Genomic DNA, 11,948 nt, shown 5'->3' with positions numbered 1-11,948 from the left:
AACTACACATTTATTTATTTATTTATTTGTCTAGAAGCTAATTTATTGATTTATAAATGTAAAAATGTATACATTTATTAAATTATTCCATTGTATCGTATTATCCATGTATTAAAGTATACCTTTATTACATTATTAAACTACAGATTTATTCATTTATTTGTTCATTTCTCCACCTATTTATGTATTCGTTTAGTTACTTTAAATGTATTGAGTATTTCTTTATTTCTGTGTCCAAACAGCAATTCCCTTTGACCTTCGACCTCCAACGCCATTCAATCAAGCCATAAATGACCATCACAAATGTAAATAAAGTGACTGATACAATGCAGTGTATTTCTTTCATTACAATACAATATCACATTTATTATACATACTATAAGGTATGTTGTGTGTAGTTTTAAGGCTTATTTAGTTGAAAATTATATTTTATGGAAACCCGGGAACGGATTATTCCCATTTTAATGGTTTCCTATGGGAAATTCATTTTTGAGATACACACTTTTCACCATACACACTCTGTCTGGAAACCAATTAAGTTCGTAAGTTGAGGTCTCACTGTAAGAATATTCAATTATTCGCTTGCATCGTCCGCAAGATACTCAAAGGCCCAAAAAAGCTGTGCGGCTAAAAATCAAATACAGCACAGTAGTAGTGTTTAGTAAAAAAAAAAAAAAAAAAAATCCCAATTGTGGGACTATTAAAGACTTTCTGATTCATATTTTGTAATTACATTACATAAATCACTAACAAACAAACAAAAAAAAAAATACACACAATGGCATCATATGCGCTCCCCCCCCCCCATCCCCCACAGCCCCATTCCCACCCATCCAATTCATTCTCTGCCACACGTGCTCTTTTATTGTGAAGGAATGCGAGCATCCGGCGGCGGGCGCTTCTTTGTCCTCAGCCTCCTCATCGTGCCTGCAGTGTGCAGTCACAAATCCTGAAGAGGTCCACTCCACGTGAACTTGTTTAAGCCTCACTGCCGTTTAGGGTCTATAAATCTACCCACCCTACTCCCTATGCCCCCCCTTTGCAAATGAAGACCCTGTTTCTGACCCTGTATGTGTACACCAACGGTATATCAATACGAGAACATCAAAGCTTTTTGAGAAAAGGACTGCGTTGTCTCCAGGCTAAGACGCAGTGTCTTGGATTTATTTATTTATTTATTTATTTCCAAATTGGAGCATCCAAATCACAGCCCCCCCCCCTCAATGCCCCCCACACCCACCACCCACCACCCGCCCCGAGTGTTCAAATTCTAATAACAAATTGTCAAAGATGCCAAGCGCAGTCATCCGCTGTGTAAAATATGTAAATCCCGCAATGAAATTTAATAAATGAAGACGACATCAGCTCAACTTGCAAAAGCTTATGTAGCCCGTGGAAATCGGGATTGTTCTTTTTGAGATGAAACGCATATTGAATGATATTGTTGTAGCTTTAGCTTGATTCAGGTTAAAAAAAAATAAACACAATACAATACAATACAATACCAGTGTTTGAAATAACGATTGCCCGGAAGCCCGGGGCGTACAACTTTTACGTCGGGCATACAACTTTCAAAACGTCTTGGCCCGGATGGCCGACAACTTATTCAAGAAAAAAAAAAAATACAGTAAAGTCTCGTTATATCGATATCGGATATATCGATAGTCCCGGTTATATCGATATTTTTTCGGACTCCCTTGACTATCGATATAACGAGACTTTACTGTATATAACATTTTTCAAAAAGCTACAAGCAAACCGCTACAAACCATGTGGACTCCTCTTTCTAAGCGCCTTTCAAAACTTTCAAGTATACTTTACAGTCACGGTATAGTCCGAAGCACGAAACAGGCTTCTGATTGGCTGACGTGCCGAGTATGCAAATTGCCAAACAAACTTTCGTTCATGTCGATGTTATCGCTTTGTTCCGGCTTTGTTCCAGCTTCAGTTGTTGTTGAAGCACTATATAGTGATACCTCGGTTGACGAACCCCTTGGCTTACGAACTTTTCGGTTTACAGACGTTAAATTTATGAAAATTTTACCATGGCATACGAACTTTACCTTGGCATACGAGCTTTTTTCGGAAACGGAGCTGCCTCAATGAGTGATGTATCTTTCGCGAACGAGCCCGTTCTTCTCACAACAAAATGGCAGCCGACTGTTTTTGTCCTCTATTCCCCGCCCCCAATCTTTGGTTAAAGCCACGTGATTGGTCAAGAACATTGAGGGGAGGTGGTTTAAACATTCAAGAGACAGGCAGACGACAGTGAGAGAGTTTCAACTTTATAGTTCAAAGGTAGAGTGTAGACTGAAAGGTTAAAATATCCCAACAATCAGGCTCCACAAACAATCCGCACAAGCCATGCTACACTTGATGTTAAAAGCTATCAACCCAGTTAAACAGATCACAATTGATGAAGAACTAGATACAATTATCACAGAGAAAGCACCTACAATGGATCATTTCTCAAGATGGCGAAAGAAGAAGGTTACGTTCCTCATCAAGTGTTTAATGCTGAGGAAACCGGCCACTCCATCCATCAAGTCATCAACGACCATCACAAAGGTAAGTAAAACCACTTTATTATATAGTACAGTTTATTTATTTAATTATAATACCATAGCACATTTATTATACATAAAATAAGGTATATTTTGTGTAGTTTTAAGACTTAGAAAATTAGAAAGTAGAAAATTATGTTTTATGGGGACCTGGGAACGGATTATTCTCATTTTAATGGTTTCCTATGGGAAATTATTTTTTGGAATACACACTTTTCTCCTTACACACTCTGTCTGGGAACCAATTAAGTTCGTAAGCCAAGGTATCACTGTATATACAAATATGTATGTATTGCATTTTATTTTGGACAGCTGCCCTCATTTGAAGCTCAGATAACTCCAAACCCATATAATTTCGGAATTAACTTTTTTTTTCTGATGAAAGAATAGTGCCTAAGATTTCTAACGCTGCGTTGAATGTTTATGTAGTCCTCAAACTTCATATTCTGCGGGTCCTGCAATTTGAGTGAAAATGACAAAAACCCTGGCACTAGAGTGGACACATTTTTGCACATTGTCTGGCAGTGAATGAGTTAAAATTAATTGGGAATTTTATGATTTTCATTTAGATGAATTGTTGGACACATAAATCTGGGTTGTATTGCAGGTTTTTTGGCACTCTGAAGACAATGATTATTTATCTTGATTGGACTTTAAAGCCTAATCGAATGCCTCCTTTTGAGGAACAGATGACAGACAGGTGAGTCAGGCAGCCCCCCCCCCTCAGTGTTTCCATTGTTGGGTTAAAATTGGTGCGACTAATAGGATGACGATGTTGAAAAAAATGATATAAAGGTACACGGTGCTCTCATGTCGACAAAGAACACATGTGCGTCATCCATTACACCCAATCACGCACCAACTACATATTCCGGAAAGTGAGTACAGCGAAAACCTTGAAAGTTGAACCTGCTGAGGTCATACAAGTGAGAACCTTTTGGGGGTGGGGTTAAAATATGGCCTAATATCAACATTTTGGAGTGCTTTTAACTCATTCACTGCTATTCCAAAATGTATTCGGGAATTGAAAAGTGTGGCGTGGAGCGCCATTCCCAATTTTTTTTTTTTTTTTTTTTTTGCGGGGGGGGGTGCTGATAAAGCACTGATCACACCTCTGGCAATGTTTTTCCCTTCCACGATGGGGCAGCATTAGTCTTTTGTCAGTGTTAGCGCTTTGTTACTGCTTCAGCTGTTGTTAGAGCGCTATATAAATTAATATATATTGTATTGACATTGACAATGATAATAACCCTGGCACTGGAGTGGACACATTGTTGCACATGTCTGGCAGTGAATGAGTTAATGACAGGAAATGGAAATGAAAGAGTGGCAGATGTAGACCGAGGATGGGCAAAAAAATTCTTTCAATGTAGTAAAAAAAATCCTTCAAAAGAACGTCGGAAAATAATCAATAAATATTTTCCACAACGGAGAGATGAATTCTGGAAAAATGGAACAAAATAGTGTGTGTTTGGGGGGCAAATTAACACTGCTATGATAGGTCCCTACTCTCAGGTTGGGGGGAGCAGAGGACCACTCCCTGCGGCCCTACCGATTGTTCCTACATTCCTGACTAACGACTGGCCTGATTGCCCAATTCCCTCCGGTATCACCTCATCAGCATTACTAATGTTGCCTAACCAGGCGCAGTCAGTAAACGACGCGATCGATCCATTGATCGTTGCCGACAGCCTCTCAAAAACATCCACCCACTTATCCAATTGATTTGTATTATGACGACAACCATGACAGTCTGACCCAGTAACAATTAAAGGACAACCGACGTCTCCGGACAAGTTCTGTCCATAATTTGTAAAATGGCTTCAAATGACTTCCACTGAGTGTATTTTAAAAAGATTCCATCTCATATAGCTATATTTTACATTTCAAGACTCGCACTGAATATTCAGGAAGTCTTGTTTTTGAATTGATGACGAGTCCGTACGTGACGTTACTAAAGAAACGCCCCCTGACCGAAAAAAAGACACATTGTAGCAGTCCTTCCATCACGTCAATGTATTTTGCTATATTGTTTGGTCTGAAAACCTTGTGTTGCACCCAAAAGCCGCCAGAAGAGGGTGTCCAAGCTCCATATAAGGAATTTATCAGCCTGTGGAAACAGAGGTGGCCACAGGAGGTCGCCATTTTGTGCCTCTTTTCTGGTGATCGTTTCTCCCCAATGTTGCCTCAAAATGGCATGGAATAAATTCTTTAATCGTTTGCAAACATGTATGCTTTCCTCTTCAGAACTATTTGAATCATATTCATAACTGGATGCGTAACAAGAAAGCATATTCTCCGAATCTGAAGCCATTGTTTTGATTCTCCAGCAATGCAAGACGTCTTGGCGTGACGTCACGAACTGGGGGCGGGACTTTCTGAAAATGCCCAATTCGCAGCTCAATTCTTTTGCAGATTTTGGACACTTTAAGTCATTTTTATTGGTGTTTTGCATTTGACTAAAAATATCATCCTGCGTGTTTTGGGTCTTTTAGATGCTATAAAAAGTTTTTCTAATGTTAGTTAAGAAACAAAAAAGTGACGACGGTTGTCCTTTAAATCCAAAGGGAAACCAAATCCGAGGTTTTTTTTTTTTTCTCGTTTTTTTTTTTCCCGGGCCATAGTTGAAGCAGAATTTTAAAACATCAGCTCTCACCCACAAGGCGACTACAAAGGTAAGTAATTCCCATCAACTGCAGCCCGCGTATGCCCCGCGCAGCTCAAGGTGCTTCCCTCCTGAGGATAAGAAGCCAAACTCAAGGCGGGTGGTGGTGGTGGTGGTGGGTGGGTGGGGGGGGGGGTGTATGGGGTTTAGGAAGGGGGGAGGTTGGGGAGCATTCATATTCTGGGATTATCCTAGCCGTCCGTGAAATAAAAGTCAAACTAGAGGCAAAGTTCTCCTGAGACGCATTTGATGGCTCATCCCCAACGTCGACAAGCGCTCAAGAAGATCCTCTTCACGGCGCAAGAGACGTACGGGATCATTGCAAAAGTCTAAGCACCCCTCCCGTTCGTTTGTTGATTTTCTCTTCAGGAGCCTTTTTGATATATAGTAAAGTTTGGATACATGCTTCTGATTTTAAAAAGTTGCTAATTCGTTTTTTTTGTTTGTCCTTCCCAATGTCATGAATGGCTGTAATCTGACCTTGGCTCAAAATGATCATCTCACTTATATTTTCATTAACCATACGGTCACAATAAATAAATAAATGAATAAATACATAAATAAATAAACGAATTATATTTTAATTATTGTATTCTATTTGTAATTGTATTTTATTTATTGTAGTATCTATGCTTGTCTGTGACTGTAAAGTGTCCTTGAGAGCTTTGAAAGGCGCTTAAAATAAAATATATTATTATTATTATTATAAACAAGTAAATAATTATATAATTACACAGATAAATAAGTACATGTTTGAATCAATGAATATAAATAAATAAACAAATAAAAAAACTGATATAAAAATAATGTATGAATGAATGAATAAAATAAATGAATAAACGTATCAATGAATGAATAAAGAAATAGGCAGATAAATGCATGAATAAATTAATAAAACAAATAAATAAATGTATGAATGAATTTGAATAAACACTGTAAATAATAACAAAAAACAACAAAATAAATACATAAATATATGAATGAATGAATATAAATAAAGATATGGGCAGATAAATGCATGAATAAATGAATAAAATAAATAAATAAATAAATAAATGTATGAATGAATTTGAGTAAATACTGTAAATAAAAACAAAAAAATAAACAAATAAATAAATAAATACATGTATGAATGAATGAATAAATATGATACATACATAAAAATAAATAAACAAATTAATAAAAATAAATACAATAGATGAATAAACAAATGAATACAATAAATAAATACATGTATGAATGAGTGAATATAAATAAATACATAAATATGTAAACAGATAGATAAATAAATAAATGTATGAACAAATAAATAAATTAATAAATAAACAAATGAATAAATAAATGTTTTAATGAATATAAATAAATAGATAAATAAATACATAAATGAACAGATAACTGAATGAATGAATGAATGAATGAACGAATGAATGAATGAATACTTTGGACACTAGGACCATGCCTCTCACCCAGCAGGCAGACAGCAGTGGGCGTGTTTAAGTGAAGGAAGGATGTTTTGGCGCACTTTCTAAGTATTGTTCAGATCCACTTGTTAGCAGTGCGAAATAAAGATTTCCAACAGAGCTTGGGCGCCATCTTGTGTATTTTCTGGGACGCTACAGAGGAGTCCTGACGCCTCAAAATGACACTGAAGGACTTCTTTAATCGATTGCAAACATGTATGCTTTCTTCTTCAGAACTATCTGAATCATATTCATAACTGGACGATTGGACTGGACAAGAAAGCATCTTCTCCGAATCTGAAGCCATTGTTTTGATTCTAGAGCAAGGCAAGACGTCCGTGTGTGACGTCACAAACAAGGGGGCGGCACCTTCTGAAACTCGGCATTTCCGGGGTCATTTTGAAGAGGTTTTGGCACACTTTAACTCATTTTTATTGGTGTTTTGCATTTGACTAAAAATATCAGCCTGCGTGTTTTGGGTATTTTAAACGTTTTTCTGATGTCAACTAGGAAACAAAAAAATGGTGTCGGTGGTCCTTTAAATGTATTATTATTATGATTATGACTGTGGAGTGATTCAGACATAGCACAACTGAAGGCCTATGAGTGCTATGCACGGTCCATTGCAATCATCAACCGTACTGCGAGAAAGTTTCTCAACCTTGATGTTCAGTGACAATGGCAACCAAATGACTTTTTCATTTTTGCCGCTGAGCATATTTCGTCACAAACTCGTGTTACAAAATCGTGAACTGATACGATGATAATAATGATAAGCTAATGGGGGCATCCGTGCGGCTTCTTGTAATTATTCTTCCATGAACTTTGCACGATGAAATGAATGCGGCGCCATCCTTGAACCACCTCACACACACACACACACACACACACACACACACACACACACACACACACACACACACACACACACACACACACACACACACACACACAACACCCCCCCCTGGTCCCTTTAGAGCAAGATGACTAAACGCTGAATTAAATCAACATTTAAAAGAGGACTCGTGAGGGCGATGTACGCCAAGAGCTCCGGAGACAAACGCCGGGGGGTGGGGGGGGGGGTATTTATAGGAGACAGTCGGGATCCGCCTACAGCCAACAAGCCAACGTTTTTAATATGTAGATGATATCTCAACCTCGAAGTGACATCCAAACAGAGGTTCTGGAGACCTCCCTAAAGATGCCAATGGGGACAAAGTTATCCCTCAACGCCCGCAATGACACTTATTGGAACGCTGATAAGTTGGGTTTGGTTTGACAAACAGACGGGGTTGGAAATAAGCTACAGTGATATCTTGGCTCACAAACTTAATTGGTTCCCAGACAGAGTGTGTAAGGCAAAAAGTGTGTATTGCAAAAATACATTTCCCATAGGAAACCATTAAAATCAGAATAATCCGTTCCCAGGTCCCCATAAAACATAATTTTCTACTTTCTAATTTTGTAAGCCTTAAAACTACACCAACTATACCTTATTTTATATATAATACATTTTATATGGTATTATAATTAAAAAAATAAACTGTACTGTATAATAAAGTGGTTTTATTGACCTTTGTGATGGTCGTCGATGGCTTGATGGAATGCAGTGGCCGCTTTCATCAGCATTAAGCTCTTGATGAGTAACATAACCTTCTTCTTTCACCATCTTGAGGAATGATCCCTTGTAGGTGCTTTCTCTGTGATAATTTTACCTAGTTCCTCATCAATTGTGTTCTGTTTAGCTGGGTTGATAGCTTTTTATTCTGTGGCTTCTGGAATTCGAGTGACAACGAAAAAAACCCTGGCACCGGAGTGAACACGTTTTTGCTCGTCTGGCAGTGAATGAGTTGATTTGCATCGTGGATTTGCTTTCGTTGGCCACATCAAATGATGATCTGGCCTCCCTGGCCTTAAGTTCGACAATTGTGGTGTAAATGATATGAAAAATGAGCCCTGCAAAAACTTTCACCAGTGAGTAATAAGACCTTCAAATCTGTACAACCCAATGGGGGAAAAACATGGAGTAGTAAAAAAATAAAATAAATAAATGTTGCATAAGTATGCACACCCCCCTAAGAAATAGGGCTGCGGCTGTGTTGACAATAAACCAATCACATTCAAACTCCATTGGATTATTTATTGATTTGTTGGACAAAATATCAATTTTTATATTGAGAAGATACAAAATACAGATTTTTTTCTCAAATACATATTCTTATTGCAAAAAAATGCATTGCTAATTAATATCCTTCAAACGCCGCCTTTTTTTGGTCGTATTTGCCTCGCTTTTTGTTTTTCGGCGCGGCCTTCCTATTTCTGCCTAAATGTAATAGTCAGAAACACAAATGACGCGTTCAAACGAAAACAGGGAAAATGAAATGCCGTCAACCGTGAATACTGACTAATTTGTTTTTAATTACAAATTTTCTCCAAATAAAACAACAGAGGCAGGAAAATTACAACTCCTTTAAAATCAATGACAAGGTTTCTTCAGCCGTCATCTGTACTTCTTTGTAGGTGTCGGACGATTCACTTCTTATCCAAGATGCTTCGTCAGCGAACTAAAGTCTTACTGGTAGTTTCGGCCTTATATATATCCCTACTGTCCAGATGTGGCGGTGCCGGACTCTGCTATGATTGGTCCCTGCTCTCAGGTTGGGGGGGGGGGGGGGGGCAGAGGACAACTCCCTGCGGCTCCACTGATTTCTATTGTCCTGCCTGAGTATGAGTGATACCAGGGCAAATGGGGCAATCAGGCCAGTCGTAGACCTCATGCTCAGGCAGGACAATAGAAGTAATCAGGGGAGCCGCAGGGAGTAGTTCTCTGCTCCCTCCAACCTGAGAGCAGGGACCAATCAGAGCAGAGACCGGCACCGCCACGTCTGGACAGTAGGGATATATATAGGGCCGAAACTACCAGTAAGACTTTAGTTCGCTGACGAAGCATCTTGGATAGGAAGCGAAACGTCCGACGGATGACGGCTGAAGCAACCTTTTCGTCGATGGACCACACCTGTACGACTGAGAGCTTACACAGACGTATAACTCCATTAAAAGTCTATTATCGGCATAATCATTTTGTCTTCTTGCTTTTCGGCCGTTTTGCCTTCCCCGTCGATTTGGCAACATCGTCCTGTGAAATCATGAAAATAATTAAATTAATGAAAATATCCGGGATTAATGATAAAAGCCCCCTAACGGATGGGCAATATCATCCGAGAAATGCAACGGAGAAATAACCTAAAATCTAGAAGAAGCGAGCTCATTTCACCTTTGCCCGCAGCCGTTATCTTTCATCTTGTTTGTATCAGACAGCCTTTGAAATCAATACGCTTCTCGGTGAAAAGCTTTGAGAATTGATTGACAAATTGACCCTTTGAAGGGAGTCCCCCCCAAAAAAAAGAGAAAACCAGGGGTCCTTATCTTTTTTTTTAGTTCCTCTCATCACTTGTTCGACATGGGATACTGGAATGATGGCAACTTGAATGTCACGTTCAGTTTTTGTCTGTCATCACCCTGGTCAACTTTACCTTCTTGCAGTTTCTGATAAACATCTTTTGAGCATGCGCGCCCGTTTATGCTTCTACCAGGTTAACCCCGCCCCCTCCCTGAGCTCAATTTAAAGTGACTGAGAAGAGCCATTTCCATTGAATGGAACGCAAGGCGACTGGGTTCACGCCCACAACGGCGCAAATGCCCCATTCGTAGGAAGTGCGTCTGTGAAAACGGTAATAATAAATAATTAATCTCCAGCATACATGACCCACAACGGCGCAAATGCATCACTCCAAGTAGATGTGACTGGAAAAACGGCAATAAAATAAATAAAAGAATGACTGAATGAATGAAGCTTTGGCGTTCATGACCTACAATGGTGCAAATGCCCCATTCCATTTAAGTGCGTCTACAAAAAAGGCAAAAAATAAAATTTTTTCCAGTGTACTCAAAAGCCTTGATTTTATTTATTTATTTCAAAGGATGACCCTGTGCCTTATACGCAGGTCCGCCTTTTGTATGTGAGCCACGACAGGCCTCGCAACTACTGTCAGGAGCCATCAACTCAATTTCCCCCTGTAGAAGTGGCGCGTAACCCCTGCCTCTGCTGTACCACCTTATAACGTGGTGTGTCTTATATTTGAAAAACTTTTATATATTTGTATATTATATTCGGAAAACCTTTTGCATTCATTAAAGGACAACCGACAACATCTTTTTGTTTCCTAACTGACACCAGAAAACCGTTTTATAGCATCTAAAATACACAAAACACGAAGGCTGATATTTTTAGTCAAATGCAAAACACCAATAAAAATGACTTCAAGTGTCCCAAAACTACTTCAAAATGACCTCAGGATGGCGAGTTTCAGAAGGTCCCGCCCCCTTGTTCGTGACGGCACACCAGGACGTCTTGCCTTGGTCTAGAATCAAAACAATGGCTTCAGATTCGGAGAAGATGCTTTCTTGTTACTCATCCAGTTATGAATATGATTCAAATAGTTCTGAAGAGGAAAGCATACATGTTTGCAATCGATTAAAGAAGTCCTTCCGTCTCATTTTGAGGCATCTGGACTCCAATGTAGCGTCCCAGAAAATGCACAAGATGGCGCCCAAGCTCTGTTGGAAATGGGCTGATTTGACTGCTGGGAATTTGTGTCAACTAGTATCAAATAGTAGTCTTTGTGCAACACACCATCGATTCACCATTGCGTTATTTCTGTGTTTTTTTTCTTCTAATTTCGCCATCAACACGGATCAACACGAAGTTTTCACACCAAATACAGTACCGCAAAATGCATTGTGTGTCACTTTCTCGGTCAGGGGCGTTCCAAACGTGACGTCACGTCAGGCATCGTCATCAACTCGAAAACAAGACGTCCTGAATATTCAGCGCGAGTCTTAAAATGTAAAATATAACTATATGCGGTGGAATCTTTGTGATATACGCTCAGCAGAAGTCATTTGAAGTGATTTTACAAATCAGAATCAGAATCAGAATCATCTTTATTGCCAAGTATGTAGAACACACAAGGAATTTGTTTCCGGTAGAACACGCTGCACTAGTATCGTCGTAAATGATGAGGTGTCTGTTGTCCTTTAAATGTGCGGCTTATAGTTGCGACTTATATACGGAAAAAGTGTGAAAATATACCATTCATTGGGGGTGTGCCTTATACTTCGGTGCGCCTTAGACACCGGAAAATACAGTAAATACGTCCGCAAAAACGGCAATACAAAAAAAATAGATATAAATAAATA

General features: G+C 38.9%; 1 protein-coding gene across 1 annotated transcript in view; it reads right to left on the bottom strand.

The window, feature by feature from the left end:
• Nucleotides 1-9,403: 9,403 nt before the first annotated feature.
• Nucleotides 9,404-11,948, bottom strand: part of impact (impact RWD domain protein) — a 30,187-nt gene continuing 27,642 nt past the window's right edge. Inside the window, exon 11 of the mRNA XM_089001468.1 lies at nt 9,404-9,825. Coding sequence (XP_088857594.1) covers nt 9,766-9,825 — 60 coding nt within the window. The 3' untranslated portion in view covers nt 9,404-9,765. The remainder of the gene's footprint in view (nt 9,826-11,948) is intronic.

The sequence above is a fragment of the Hippocampus bargibanti genome, linkage group LG07, assembly GCF_051943395.1.
Source record: "Hippocampus bargibanti isolate YZ-2025 linkage group LG07, ASM5194339v1, whole genome shotgun sequence".
Lineage (NCBI taxonomy): Eukaryota > Metazoa > Chordata > Actinopteri > Syngnathiformes > Syngnathidae > Hippocampus > Hippocampus bargibanti.
The sequence above is the reverse complement of the archived record's forward strand: the minus strand, read 5'-3'. Positions and strand labels throughout refer to the sequence as shown.